This window comes from Colossoma macropomum, unplaced genomic scaffold, assembly GCF_904425465.1.
Source record: "Colossoma macropomum unplaced genomic scaffold, Colossoma_macropomum, whole genome shotgun sequence".
In the NCBI taxonomy this organism is placed as follows: domain Eukaryota; kingdom Metazoa; phylum Chordata; class Actinopteri; order Characiformes; family Serrasalmidae; genus Colossoma; species Colossoma macropomum.
Window position 1 is genome coordinate 28,100,716 of NW_023494803.1, and position 16,262 is coordinate 28,116,977.

The window sequence follows — 16,262 nt, forward strand, 5'->3', positions numbered from 1 at the left end:
TCACATACAAACACACACATAAATGAGCTACAACATTCATCTTTAGCTAATATGAACAATGACAGAATCTAATACAAATGACAGAAGGCGAGAACTCATGCATTACTTCAACATTTCCTGCAGGTCAGCTTGAGGATCATTCACCTTCTGATAATCAAACTTAGTGCTGCAAGCGTAACATAGAAAACATAGACCACTGCAGCTAGATGAACCTATTAGGGACAAAAGTACAGGCCCTGACTTTCACAAACCACAATATTAGCGTCTCTCGAATGCTCAGCTCAGCCGCTCAGTGCCGTGATATGATGCGACCAGAAAAACAGGGCCCATTCCTAATTTTGTCATCGTACTGTGCGGTTGCATTAAACGTCTTCATTTTTAGGTCAAGGGGAATGAGCCAAACCTGAGACAAGCAACAATATCAGCGGGATAGTAAAGATGTCAGATGCAATAAAGAAACTTTGGAATCTCCTTGATCAATAATACAGAGAAACAGCAATATGTTTTTCTCTCATAAGCTTAATAACAAATAAAAGACTGCAAAAAGGAAAAAATAAGACAACAAAAGCATAGAAACTCTATTTCACACTTAAAAGATCCAGCACAAATGCTGTCAACAGTGCATTTTGAAGTAGCGTTCCTCTTTCTGTGCCAAGAACATTAGCCCCATACCTCTCTCACAAAGACAAAACAGAGTGAGGATAAAGAGTCGTGTACCCCAGCAAAGAAAAAAAGATCTTTCATAAGAAATACAGGCTTTGCCAAAACTCACAACTACGCTTGTTTCATCACAGGTTCCTCATAATGTCTTGTAATGCAAGTTGTGCTACTTATTATGAACAAAACCAGTTCCACTCTGTCATGTGGGAAAATGTACATAAACAGTGCCAATGCATCTCAAACTGAACAAACTGACACTTGACAAAATCTTCATACCAATGAATTTATTACAATTGACTCAGCTCCAAGGCACGTTACAAGTCTTCTGTTACTACAGAACCGTATAAACAAACAGAGCAGTTAATGTACAATATTTTTGCTCTACTCTTAAGCATCCGTGCATCTTTAAAGCAAAAATAAAAGGGAGGAGAACGAAAAACACGTAATAAACTATAGTCATACTTTCAGAGCACGAGATATAAAAGTGAGACATCGTTAAGTGAAGAGAGCAAAACGCAAAATAAAAAAAAAATTATAAAAAAAAGAGTAAGAAGAGAAATGCCCCACTGATCGTCGTGTAAAACCGTGTGACTGTCATCTTACCGTAAGAAATGACAAAACATGTCCGGTAACAAAGTGGGCTGGTTTGGGGGGTTGTGTGTTATTTTGGATGTGAAAATCACTTTAAAAGAAGTGCATGAACTGCAACAACAAAATGAAAAACAACACACTGTGAGCTCAAAGTGCTTCCCCAACGTCTTGGGCCAACAGCCTCGTCATTCCCATGAGACACGAGCTCCAGGAGCCCCCAAACACAGAAACACACGGAGGAGGAGGGGGGTGTTCTGTACACATTATTCACAACATGGTTATATATATATTTTTTATTTATATATATATTTATTTGAGTCGGTGCACGTGGCTGCGTCACTTTCAAGGGTCCCTCTCCTTCTTCACCTTCACGTCCCCGGCAAGAATGGTCGCTATCTCCCCTTGCATGAAAGCCCAAGGCACGTTGGACCCAACAAGGGGGCATTTCTCTCCACTGGGGCAGTACACCTCGCCTGTGGCGCCTTGCGCCTTGATGCTCTCGCGCGAGCACGGGAAGCAGAACTTGTGGCCGGGCACCGAGGGGCACTGCACGAAGTGTGTGTCCTCCAGGCGCTCGTGGCAAATGGTGCAGCACAGCGGCCCGCTGCCAGCCATGGGCGAGTCCGGCACGCCGTGGGTCCCGTGCGCACCGGCGTGGTCCGCGTGCGCTTGCTGCTGCGCGTCGCCGTTGCGCGAGGCCAAGCGCCGCTGGCCTGAGACTGAGGCCGGAGACACCGGGCTGCTGCCGCCGCCGCTGCCGGTGCTGCTGTGGCGCGCGGACGTGGTGGAGTGCACCGAGTTTGCGTCCTTGGGCGAGTGCGCGCCGCCTGCTCCTCCTAGCGCGTCCGCCACCGACATGAGTGCAGCCATGGGCGACTGTCCATTCTGTGCGGGTTCTGGAGGCGTGGCACGGCTCGCGTGCACGGGGCCCAACGGCGGCGGTCCTCCGTGGCAGGCCCCGAACGAGCCTACCGCTGCCGCGCTCTGGCTGGCCATCCACTGCTGCTGCTGCTGCTGCTGCTGGCGCTCGTCGAGTGAGTCCGGTTCTGGTGAGGCTTTGCGTTTGCGCGCACCCGCTCGTAGCGCGCTCGCGGCGGCCGCGGAGGACGCCGGCAGAGTGCGCGGCAGCACGCCGGCGAGTGCTGAGGAAGGGAGCAGCGGGCAGCCCGCGTCCACGTGCGGCTGCGGCAGCATGTCAGGCCCCAGCATCTCCTTGAAGAAGCGCACGGGCTCGGGCAGCAAGTCGCCGAGCAGGCGCCAGTCGCCGCTGCCGTGCTTCTTCTCGTACTCGAGGTACTTGAAGCCTGACGAGAGGCCGCGGCCGTAGTCCTTCATGCAGTCGTGGTACATCTGTTTGGCGACGCCCGACGCGCTCGAGAAGACGGTGCCCGAGCCGCTCGGGTACTCCACGAAGATCTTCAGCTCGTAGTCGGAGCCCGGCTTGGCCACGGCGTCGAAGGCGAACACGCGGCCCGCGAGCGCATGGTCCTTCTTGAAACGCACGTCGAAGGGCGCGGAGCCGGACAGCGTGAGCAGAGTGTCGCGCACGAGCTTCGGCTTGCCCGCCCACTCCTCGGCGCGGTTGCGCAGGCTCTCCCCGAGCTCTGCCAGCGCCTCGGCGTTGCGCTGTCGCTCGCGCGCCTCGCGCTCCTGGTCCGTACTCGAGACGGACGCGGGTCGTTTTCCCGGTTCCGCGAGGCCCAGGCCGGACGACGACGATGATGACGACTGTGATGATGAAGATGGAGGCGCGCGCGCGGCCAGGCCGTGCGGTGTGAGGCCAGCGCAAGCAGCCCCTGAAGCGGGTCCGTTCAGCATGGTCTGGGGCAGCAGGTTGGGAGGCACGCTCATCTGCGCGGGAAGCGAAACCAGCCCGTGTCCGCCGCGCCGCGAGTTGGGGCTCTGGCGGTTCAGCTCCGGAGGCCCGTCGTCCGCCTTCGGGAAGCCGTTCAGACCGTTGGGGAGGCGCGCCGCGTGCGCGCTCATACCCGTGTAGTCGAAGCGAGAGGAGTAGCGCTCGAGCCCCGCTTGCTGTTGAGCCTGCTGCTGTTGTTGCTTACTCGAGCCGTCCACGTGGTTCAGCTGCACCGTCTCCTTCACGTGCGTCTTCACGGGCGGCGGAGGTAGCGACGACGAAGACGGCGGAGGCGGCGGCACGGGCAGCGGCACCCCCGCGCCTCCTGGGCCCGGAGAGCGGCCGTCCTGGAAGCCGTGCGCGCGCTTAAGGTGCCGCGCTGTCTCGATCACAAACTCGATGCGGTCCGCGCCCTCGTAGTTCACGCAGCCGCGGCAAACGGGCTCCGTGAAGTCCCAGATCATGGCCCACGGCATGCGGGGCAGGTCGCACAGGTAGCACGACTGCCGCCGCGACGAGGCGACCTGCGCGGAAGACATGCTGCACGCGCCGCTCCGCTTAAGCCGCTCAGCGCGAGCAAACGGGGTAAAGCCTCACTGTGTGTTCTGCACTCGCTGTTCTCGTCTCCCTCTCTCTCTCTTTCTCTCTCCCCTCGAGCTCCGGGACCACGGCGGTGGCGGTACGGGACTTCGGCTGCACTGCTCCGCCTTACATTTTACTGCCTCGCGTTCACAGCGTTGAGATTGACTCTTTGTTTTTCTCTCTTTTTTTGGCTTACTTTTTTTTTCCTGACGGTGCCTCCACGTCCTCCGCGCGAGCGCGCGCTCTCTCCCCGCGCGCGGAATGCCACCTGGCCGGACCGGTGACGTCAGCAGTAGCAGCAACGCGCTGCTCTCCGTTACACATCGACATGCCACTTGTTGCTGTGCGAGTGCGCATGCGCTAACCACTCCCCACTAAATCTTTTGAATGGACGGAGACACAAACGCACACACATAGCCTACACGCACGCACCACATTGAGCAGTTTTCTCTTAGAAACAAGGAGGGCTTGTGGGAAAACAAGCTGCTCTCTCTCTCTCGTTCTCCAGCGCCTGTGACTGTGTGTAAAATCGGTCACCAGCGCGAGTTTTACTGCCGTTCAACTCATCTGTTCACTTTATAACGCTGTTTACGCTGAACAGTGGAGAAAAATGCTTACATCAGCAAAATACAATCCTGTTTTTTGCACTGTAAGAGAAATAATGTACATACACTTCTGTCTAGAAATATATATATATATATATATATATATATATATATATAGATAGATAGATAGATAGAGAGAGAGAGAGAGATAGAGAGACTTTTGTTTTTGATTTTATATATATATATATATATATATATATATATATATATATATATATATATATACACACATACATACACATACATACATACACACATAGTATGCATCCTTCCCACTCTAAACGAGATGACTCTTCAAGGGTTCTGCTATTGTTCCAATGCCAAGCTATGAAGAACCTTTTTACCATGCAAAGAACCCTTTAAGCATGCAAATGGTTCTTTGAGTGTTCATGGTTCTATATATTTACTAAAGAACCCTTAAAGAACCATCTTTTTAGTGTAGACACCGCTAATCTAAAACAATTTTACATAACATTGCTGGTATGCTGCTTGAATCTGTTGTTCTCAACAGGGCAGAGCCAGACTGTTTGCCTTCAGTGAACAGGCAGAAACACGCTGCCCCAACCCCAAACCTCCAAATCCCCACCCCCTTACTCAAACATGACTACAGACAGAGAAGACATTTCCTATAAGACAGCTAGGACATGAGGAATGCATGGGGATTGTACTTGTGGAAAAATGCTATACTGCAGTCCCCTACATATTGCTGGCACCAAATGTAATCCAAATGTAATATATGAGCAAAAAGCAACCAGACATGGCCTTAGTCCTGCCCAAGGCACATTTTCACCTTCCTGCCCTGTTAGCGTTGCATATTAAATGTACATGCAGGATCAGGCTGAATTTGTATGGAAGCAATTACAGGCAGAACATAATATGGGAGATGCACTCAGCATTGACAATATCTACACTAATAAAATGTCAGATTATGAAATGACCATTAATTCATATTGGAATTATATTAGATTTGACCGGTATTTCAAACAAATATGTGATGACAAATTTATTGTACTTTAAAAAAGCAGAATGTTTTGGGATTTCCGAGCTGTCTGCATTTAATCATTTTATAATTGTTACTGCATTTGTAACCCTCTACAAATAAAATAAACATTATCTGTAATGCTGATCCAGGTGGATTTAGTCACATTTTCTATGCTTTAAATATGTATGTATCACTACCTGCAATAGCAATATCGTGATACACTGACAGACACATGCACAGAAAAATACCAGATATTGGTGTCGGCACATATTCTCTATATCAGTGCATCCCTAGTAAAATACATTCTGCATTTTCCAGAGGACAAAAATTTAGAACAGACAGAGATGAGTCTCGAAACTGGAAATGCAAATATACATACAGCAGGAATGTCCTTAGTAAAGCCAAATCAATTTCGTTAGAAAAACATCATGTTTGACTGTACAAACATACCACTAAAAGGTTAGATCTGATTTCGTACACTCAGTCTTAGATAAGAAAGAGTGTTCTCTTCAGCTCAGCTTCAGCACAGCCTGGAAAAACACTAAGTTGATTTCAGCCTCGGTAAAGTAAGTTTGCATTCACTGCAGTGCTGAATGACAAATGCATATTTATCTTTTACTTCTACAGTCGGCCCTTCCCTAACTTAATTGTCTACAGCCTGGACACAATTCTCACTCCAGGCCTATTTTTGTTTCAGGTCTGTGAGTGACTACAACTGACTGGCAAACATGGCAGACATCCTTCCTTTTCACCTATACTTAACAGCAAAAAAACAAGAAGAGGGAGAAACTAACAGGGCATTGCACCATTTATAGCCCTATTTAATAATAGTAGGGATGCACAACGATATAGGAATCATATCAGCATTAGCAGATGCTAAAGCAGACGCTTTGCTTAAAAATATATATCAGCATCGAAAAACAAATGTTTAGATTCCAACAATATTTTCACTTATTTATTGAACTACAAAATAGCAGAAAATATCCGCATTTTATTCATTTTGCTGCATTTTTAAACATCTACAAGTGTTTCTTTGCAATACTAGTTCATTCGGATCTAGTTCCAATTCCTGCAGTTTACAAATGTTTATGTATTGGTATCATTATGTACATATCAGCAGATATGTACATAAAAAATTTCAGACATTGTCATCAGCTCACAATTACCATTTGAGTGGTTTCCCTTAATAACAGTGTGCGAACTGGCTTGGACCTACATTGCTGAACTTCCAAAAATTAAGTTGCATGGAATTAAATGTTTTGCATTCACTGACACTGACTGCACATACTTTCATGTAGGGATCAGAAATAAACATTCCAAAATATTCTTAATAAAACCAGCCAAGTAAAAGGACTTGAAATCAAAGGAAATTAACATACAGACGAAGACATCCTTTCACTTTCACTGCAGTAACCTGAACAATCTGATTGTATGTGTAGACGGTGCAGGATATTTTGCTTTCCTTCCCTCTCCCTGAGAGATTCTCTGCTATCCCCGCAGCCCTCTCATGCATACAGATCACATTGTGCCTCGCTGCCTCACACATACACACACTCACACTGTGGAAAGTTTTCAGCGTTCAGCTTTCCCCAGGCCCGTCGCAGGGGTTAACTCTCAGCTTCCGCTAAGCAGCTGGCAGCTTGCCAGACTGAGGGATTCTGGGAAAAGGCAAGGCTTGCCAAGTACAAACTGCCAACATTAAGCAGGCCTGACAGCCCCTCTCCTCCTCCAAACCTGGCAGCCGTTCAAAGTGCTCTTTCATTTGAGACACTGGCGGGTAGCCAAATGCATGCAGATTTACTTTACCTATTCTCAGATGGAGCCGATAGAGGCCGCCTGCCGTTGCCATGGGGACCAGAGGCTGCTGGAGCGGCTTTGTGAGTTACTGCCTCCCTTGGGCTCCTTATATGTGCGTATCTAGTGCAGACTGCTCAGTAAGCTGCATATGTTTGATTTTCACTCACACTGCCTGTCGTTCTTTTTTTTCCTTTCTAAATTGTGTTAGAAAGGATTTAACCCTTCACTTCGTGCTGAGGCTCAATCGAAGCAGGCAGCCGCTTTCTCATGGATGTCCCTGTAGTAACACATAAAAGCCTTACTTTGGCTCACATGTTTAAAATAGGAACAACAATTACAAAAAGATGTAATGCAAAACTACTTCAAACAATTGGTACTCACACTCAAATGCATATAATGGTTGTCAAATATGTTTCAAAAACATACTAGACGTCATGATGAACTGAAATAAAGTCCTGGACAGGCTGTGGAATGATTACAGAACCATTCACACCGTTCAAAAACTCCTGTGCTGACTGCTTCTCAAAATAAGGTTAAAAAAGCAAGCTAGTCTATGCACGCAGTTGAAATGCCTCAGTAAACACCCTCTGTTGAACCACATGGACTACATGTTCATCTATCATATGCTTACCTGAAGCCAGGTCATAAAATACTATTTGCGATAAGGCATGGATGAATATGTCAAAACAGCACAGGAAAGGCTTGGAACTGAACCTAAACACATGTTCATAATAATAGGTAACAACTCTTACGGCACAACACACCCGTCAAGGAGGGACGGGCAGCAACATCAGTTTTCTGCTTCATGTCATGTCGTAACACCCTAACAAAGCTGTGGTTTGGACACAAATGCACTCATGAAACTATTATATTCAGGAATAATTTGCAGTTAGCTCATCTCTCCCAAAGCCCTATTATGTCCCACTGTCTTATATAATTTCACTTGCTGTTTACAGGGGTAAACTAATACTACCCACTGGTACCAGATTTAGAGCTGATGTACCAAAATGAAAACTCTTGGTCCAAACATAAAAAGACATTCAGGACGCACTGGGCCACAATTCAAAAACAAAAACTGAAAAAAGCTGACAATAAATAAATATGAAATAAACTTACTAAAAGTATTACAATATGTATCATGAAATCTACGTCTTCAACAGCAGGAAACAGTTCGTCATCAAAGACAATAAATTCCATTATTTATTTTAGTTATGCTTTGCACTTCAGCATTGGCGTTTGTGAATGTTTTGGTCACTTCAAAAACTCTGGCTACAGATGGCATTGGCGTGCTCGCAGGGACTTTCCTGTCTGCTCCTGTTGTTTTTGCTGTACTATGTATACAGAGTGGGATGTCATGTTTTTGAGTTGTATCAAACCTGTAATGGGGAAGTTCTGGAGCGTTGTACGTCCTCTTAAAACTTAGCATGAACAGTGATTACAAATCACTTGTCTAAAGTCCTTTAAAGAAACAATAATATTGTTCCACGTTTTCACTGTTGATCTGCTGCGGCTTAAACTACAGTTATGTAAAGAAGTAAATACACCCCATGAAAAGTTTAGACTTTTTCAGCACATTTGGACATACAGATATCTGGTCTTCATTTAAATAATGTTGATAGATAAAGGTGGCATAATCTATCAAGTGACCTAAAATGAACATTTTTGTCATCCTTTATGTAACTGAAATACACAGAAATGCAATTTCCTTATTTGGGAAAAAGTATGTACACCATTAGGGTTTATCTTGAAGGAACCTGTCTTATTTACACCTGAGATATCTGGTCCGGTTTGTTTTTTGTTATTGGAGTTTGGAGTATCATCCTGGCCTTCAGATGAGGCCTTCAGAAAGAAGGTTGTAGATGCCTATGAATCTGGGAAGGGGTTTGAGAAGTGTTTCCAAAATATTAGAAATCAATCATTCCACTGTCCAAAAGATCATCTACAAGTGGAGAAGATTTAAAACCACTGCCAACATGTCCAGGACATGCCGCCCCAGCAAATTTAACCCAGGAGTGGACTGTAAGACGCTAAAAGAAGTCTTTAAAACACCCAAAAATTTAATCACAGGATCTGTTAGTAGCTTATGCCACTGTAGATGTCAAAGTGCATGCATCTACCATAAGAAAAGAGACTACACAAACTTCACCTACAAGGGAGATGTGCCAGGAGGAAGCATTTGTTGTCTAAAAACAGCATCAGGGCAAAACCAAAGTTTGCTAATCAATATCTGGGTGAGGGTCAGGCTTTCTGAAAACAATGTGCTATAAAGGGACAAGCCAAAGATTGAGTTGTTTGGCCACAGTACCAGAAGCCATCTTTAGCGAAAACCAAAGACTGCATTTGATCAGAAGAACCTCATACCAACTGTAAAGCATGGTGGTAAAAATGTTATGGTTTGGTGCTGCTTTGCTGCCTCAGGCCCTGACCAACTTGCATCATAGAACCATGAATTCTTTCATACCACAGAGTGCTGGTGGAGAATGAGGCCATCTGCAAAAAAGTTACTGTAGCTGAAGGAGTGGACCTTCCCACAGGATAAAGAGCCCAAACATACAAATAAATCCAACAAGGAATGGCTCAAAAGGGAGAAATTAAGGGTTGTGGAATGGCCTAGGCAAATCCCTCAAACGCTGCACAGTTGAAATAATTCTGCATGGAGGACTGGGCAAAAATTTCTCCCAGTAGATGCCAGAAACTGGTAGACAGTTATAGGAAACGCCTAGATAGTTTCTGCCAAAGGGGACAGTACCAGTTACTAAAGTCAGGAATGTACTTACTTTTTAAACGTAAAAAAGCCTTCAAATATAATGTCTAGCTTTATAACTTCATAACTTTGAATCTAATCTGGAAAAAGCATATTAAAACATGTTAGCTACAATGAGCTCAGCAGCTGGAAATTGAGAACTTGAGAATGAAAAACTCTGCAACAACTGCAAAACTCTGACCACACTTAAATAAAACAAAACACTCCAGATTGCTAAGTTGGGCAATAGGAACATTCAAAAATATGAGAAAACAAGCAGATATGTTGAAGAAAGGAAATACCTCATATAACATCTCGACATAAACTATGTCTCAATAAAAGGAATGTACCATAGTCATATACAGTATACAATGAAATACAGCACATCAAGTTCTGTATGATTTTCTCCAGATTTATCATTACCTGGATTGCTCTGGTTGGCTGTCATTGACTGTTTCTATGGCAACCCTCCTTACCCCAACAGACTGTGCTGGGCATCTCGTGGGAGATCTCGGGTTGTTAGGGATCTGTTCCAGCAGCCTGCCATTTCCTGCAGAGGGAAAAAGACATGGGTCCAATCAGCTCCAGCAGCAGACACCTGCCTCACTCAGAATTCTACTGCTCTGTCTGAGCAAACACTCACTGCTTCATCAGGGCTCTGGGATTTACACTCTGACAAAACATGCTACACTTTGACATCGATCATGGGTTTCAGCAATCAGACCACACGCGTCAATCACTTGCACAATCTGCTGTACATCTGGCTTGAGCGATTGTGAGTAAGGCAGCGAAGTGTGCTTTTATTGTTATTCTTACATGCTGCCAGTAAATGACTGTAAATGGAAAAGACCTCATTCTGTCGCTGGAGGAAAAAAAACTCATCACACAGATGTTTGTCAAAGCAAGGCAAAAAATATCCCTGGTCAGTTTCCAGAGCCCATTAGAAACCTAAGAGATTTGTGAGAGGAATGTTTCCCCCCGCGGCACTGTGGAATGCAGACAAAAGGAAACAAAGCTATATAAATATACGGGACAAGGATTTCTCGCTCCTCCAAAAACAACATTATCCCTGGCTGCCGAGGAGATCCTGACCATAATCATTTCCTCAAGGTCAAAAGGTCACGTCAAAAGGGGACTCCTCCTACTAAAACAACAGCGTCGTGCCAGGCTCTTCCACCACACCTTGCCGTCTGACAATCAGCAAGGCCAGACAAGGAAAAGCCAGAGAGGAAACCGGAGGCCTGTAAGCTTAATGATGAACATAGCTTAAAAATGAGTGGAACAGGTCGCGCTATTCTACTAATAACAACAGCTCTCTGATTCTTAGGACATCTGTACTGCGCTTCCTTGAAAAGACTGATTTGTCAGGTTAAAGAAAGAAAGGGAATGACCCCCATTACTGCACAGTGAATTCATCACTGCTTGTTTAGGACAACTGTACACCGGTATACTGAAACTGCTAGGAGTGGACAGCAGTGGTAGCAATGTTATCAAAAATCCTGGCAAAATGTTCTTTTTATGCAGGAAATGAGAAATCAATGTGAGAATAAAACCCAAGGAACTATCATTTTGGTTGGTTGGTTGGTTTGAATAATAAAAACATCTTCATTTCCACCTCTCACACACAATCTGAGTGTTATACTGCGACAGCAACTCCCTCTGCTCCATGGCTTTGTGCGACAGTTGCTGTTGTTACCACACATATTCCAGTCCTCTTTCCCAGCTGCTGGGTGACGTCAAACTCATACAGTGTTTACAGCTGCAAAACATCAGCTGGAATGTGCAGACCCATAGCAACAGCAAGAGATCGTCTTTTAAACCGACTTTACAATTATTCCAAACACAGACAGGCAAACAATAGACAGCGTTTAGCACAAATCTGGCACCTCCCCAAGGGGCGGAAGCTCATAGCAGGACCGCAGGGTTGGATGTATTATTGCAGTCTGTCAGGGGCACAATGCACTGACAAAAACAGACTCCACTCTACAACTAGAGGAAACATGGCTGAATATGGTCGGGTTGTGTGCAGTCCCAACACATTATAGTTTAAAGCAGGGAAAAGACACATAACAGACAAAACTAATCCAATACAAAATTTTTCCACAACTGCTCATAAGTAACCAGCTGCTTAGTGCTAGGGAATAATGATAAAATTCAATATTGCTATATTTTTCCAAATATATCACAGTATTTGAAGAAGATTGTATCAATAAAGTTAATAAATCCAAGCTTCCTGAGTAGTGTAAGTAAGGTCTTATAAACCTGACATTGTTTGTACTGTTTATTGTTTTGAACTGTTCCGCTTCTCTTAAAGTCATGAATCAAGGCAATTATAACATGTTTTCTGATGAACCATGACATTTTCAGAGTGAAACACAGTATCAGGGAGGGTCCCAAAGTTAGCTGAGCATTTCCGCTCAATGATAGAAGAGGATGGTGGGAGGGGGATGTGAAATATGATATTATTGGTTAGTGTTATTTTTCCCCACCTTTGGTGCATGGTGATGTAATCACTTTTTTAAAGCAGGCAAAAATCACCGCATTTTGTCTGTTAAATGGCATAGTATGATGAATTATGCTTGACATAAACTAACAAGGCAAAAAAACATCAATTTTGATTCCAGCCTGATTTTAAAACACCAAAGAGAAATTTACACTTTATTGTAAAACATAAACCTGACAGACACCAGGGGCCGTATTACAGAAACTTTCCATCTTTTTGTCTTAAAATCTGAAAGGAAAGGATAAGATTTTTTTACAAATTCGTATTACAGATGCAAATCTTATCTCTATTTAGGAATCTTCTATCTTGCGGCAACGAAGTCGACAATCGATTGTCAAACCTGTTACCTAGCAACCGACCATTTGCGCACAGCTAAAACGTAAACACGTAATCAAAATAATCGCGCTAGCTAGCGTTAGTTAGCCTGACAGCTATTTACGGTTACTGATGTAAAAAGAATCAAACAAAAATAAAACGCGATAAACTTGAAGTTAAGATAATTGTGTCAGCGCTTTCTTCTGTTTATCAAAGCGTCGTCGCCGCTCTCCAGTTTCCCGAACGCTTTAGCTGACCGTGCTAACGTTATTAATCCTAATAAAACAGACACACGTTCAGCCCTGTCTCATTATTCACCACCATCGCTTTAATATTTTACCTGACGAGTTTCCATCAACATTAACATAGGTAATAAGAGGGGATGGTGATCGTGTCTGCAGTGTCTGGGATTTTTAAAACGCTCAAGTCAAAGTGCCGTTTTCAATGTAGATAAATGTCTATGATAAACGTCATCGTGCTAGTTGCAGTCAACCATGCTGCCCGTCACCGTATAAAACGATAGACGGTTAAAGAGAAGTTAAGACACCTCTGGGTTTGTCTTAAAGTTAGGACAGAATTTAGTTAAAATTTTGTCTAGTTAGGATGTTTCTGTATTACTGTTTTCTTATCTGGAGTTAGAATAAGATTATGAACTTAAGAACTGTTGTTCTGTCCTAAACTTGGTCACCATGACAAATTCAGTTAGGACTGAACAGATATCAGAGTTAAGAAACTTCTGTAATATGGCCCCAGACTTCCATACAAGAAACATATTTAGTTATTTTGAACAGTATCTTTTAAACATTTTCTATCACCTAGTAAATGGCATGCATAGCACTTATGTAAGCTTTTGTCATCTATACATACCACCAAAATCATAACTAAATGTTGTTGTGTGACACCAGTACAAGTTTACCAGTATGGACGATCGATCACACATCACTACAGATGCACAAGGCGCATGATCCTACGGGGGTGAAAAGACTTTTTGTACTCCACTACTACGCAATGCATGGCATGCCACCCCCTCCTAGCATACCAGCAGTGCTAGAGGCCTTGGCAGGTAAGAGAACAGGCTAACAATAAAGTCTGCCATTAATTCCACAAAGGGCATCACAGTGGAGAGTAGACAGCCCCCCTGGCTCCTCCCAGGTGACATGGCAGCTGTGAATTAAAAAAAAGTGACGAGTCTTTCCACCCTTCACCCCAGTCCTTACATAGTGACACAGTGGCATGCAGTTTAGAAGAAAAAGGCCTTCACTTGTCAAATGCCTAAAATGCAGCACTTATTCACACTGAATGCTTCAAACTGTCTAAATACACTTGCTTTGACTAAAAGTTTGGATTAGACAATAATGAGGCAATGTTAAAAATATTCTGTGGTCTTAGACTTCGCAAAAGCGTATGTGTGTATTCAAAGTAGGAGGCAGATAAGTGAACTTAAACAGTTGCCAGATAATGAAAGATGGAGATATCTATCACAGATATTGCAACTTTGTATCTTTAGTCTTTTGGCTCCTGCTACAATCTGGCTGTAGTTCCGTAATGAGGATAGCTCAAATAAATCAGAAGAGGAGGACAAGTACAGTTTTATTTAACCCTGAGTTTATGACTGATTCACTTATCTCTTACACCTCTTATTGTGAGCTCAGCTTAGTAAGAATAATCAATCAATAATGCTGCTGTGGTAAAGGAGCAGTTCATTTTGCTACGGACAAACTGTCCTGCACTAGTTCAATATTTTAGCCTGTAAAAATGAAAACGCACTATTCTTAGAACACCAACAGTACTGTACAAAGCATGTGTTGCAGTACATAGAAACTAAATATAGATAAACTCGGTGGAATCTACTGGGCTTGGACCCTGATAATTAAAACAGTGAAGCATGTCTAATAATCCACCATCTCTGTTTTCCCGGATCATACATAAGCATCTTGATATTAAAAATATCCCAGAACCGCACAGCAGCTACTGTACGCCTGCCCCACCTCTCATACCCCCATGTGTAACTTCACACAGCATGGATTTAATGTGGCTTTTGATGATGTGCCTGAGAAACAAAAGGCAGCAGGACTAAAAATAGCCCATTCCCATAGAGAGAGCAGTCTGACAGCCGGGGACAGGGGGAGAGCGATCGAGCCGCAGAAATAGCAGGGTTGCCACGACAACCAGGCAGATGCACACCAGCGACAAAATGGAGTCACTAGTAACAGACATCTTAAGCTGGATTTCTCTCCTGTCCTGACACGTGCAAGCACCAAAACTGACCAATGACAGCCAGTTCCCACAATGCTCTTAAAATACTATACCCCAGTCTTGTTATAACAGCAGCATACAGTAAATGTGACCAATGATTCCAAATGTGTCCCCATTCTGTTGAGAGCTATTGTATTCTTATACACACATATTTGCAATCACAAAAATATAGGTGCACTAAACATTTTTGAGGTTGGGGATGAAATTCTGCAGCCTTAGAATTACACAATGATAGCAGTTCTCTGTAAAATTATTCATACACCATTTGATATTTTGTAAGAGGTGACAAAACACCAAAAATTGTCTCATGTATCCCCACCATCTACAAGAAAAGAGTGCTTGCAGATTTAAAGCAAAGTGGAAAAATTCTAAATGACACTGAATTCACTTCATTTAAGTGAAGACATTATGTTATTTAAGGACACAACACAGTGCACGGAAATGTGTTTAATTAGCTCTCTGCTCACCACACATATACATCTGTTATGGAGGGCTGAAGAGAAACAGAGCTGCTTCTGGGAAAGCAGTCCCATGCTAGTGTGGGAGAGTGAAGGCAGCAGATTAGATTCAGTGGGGAAAACTGTTCCAGCCTTCAGACAGACAAGCATGTGGGAGAAGCAACCAATGACTTCTGCCCCCCTGAGCATGCAGCTTGCGCTGTAATTACCTCCATACTGGTAAGAAGTGCAAAAGAAGAAGCTAGTGAGTGGAGGAGTGGACGCGTAATACAATAATAAGCCCAAAAACTGCCAGCACGCTGCCATGAATCCTTTACCAGCCTGACGACCGACATCAGCAAGAGCATGCTAAGGTTCGGCACTGAGAGTCTGCTATGGCTTTGGGCTTCAGAGCCTATTGTGTGAAGCTGATAGCATACATTCAACGTCTCCTGGTCAACCTGCAGTAGCACATCTCAAGCTTTTCGAGCAAGCACTCAAGCCTTTGAAAAGAACCTGATGTGAAGCAAAACAGCATGGCTGAGATGAACTGCACCAACTGTCCGTATTTACACAGCTGCTCAGCACCAACCCCTTGTTCAACACAAACGTTTTACCCTTAATTAGTTTTTGCTGCAGAAGATGCTACTCACCTTCAATCAAAAAGAGCTGTTCCGTAATGGTGCAGCGTATAAAAGAGGAGCTTTGGTGGGTTAATGATCAATTTGTAGTGCATTGAAGAACAGGTTTTCCTATTCTAAAAATTACTGCCTTACTGGCAGGATACAAGTACAGGTGTTTGGAAATCCTGTGACTCAAGAACCAATGAAGAACAACACTTAACATAAATATTCTTAACCAGAATGATCCATGGCAAGCAAGTTTTCATTATAGAAAGCATATGTAAATATCCATGCTTTGCCTGGTTTAAAACTA

General features: G+C 44.0%; 2 protein-coding genes across 6 annotated transcripts in view; both read right to left on the minus strand.

Moving 5' to 3' along the window:
* Positions 1-16,262, minus strand: part of kiaa0586 (KIAA0586 ortholog) — a 137,672-nt gene that overhangs the window by 114,439 nt on the left and 6,971 nt on the right. For all 5 annotated transcript variants that reach the window (XM_036593555.1, XM_036593552.1, XM_036593554.1 and 2 more), the window contains exon 9: positions 10,239-10,365. In XM_036593555.1, the coding sequence (XP_036449448.1) occupies positions 10,239-10,365 (127 nt within the window). The remainder of the gene's footprint in view (positions 1-10,238; positions 10,366-16,262) is intronic.
* Positions 930-4,339, minus strand: irf2bpl (interferon regulatory factor 2 binding protein-like). Its single transcript, XM_036593556.1, has one exon. It carries the CDS (start codon positions 3,643-3,645, stop codon positions 1,594-1,596), a length of 2,052 nt encoding a protein of 683 aa, XP_036449449.1. The 5' UTR covers positions 3,646-4,339; the 3' UTR covers positions 930-1,593.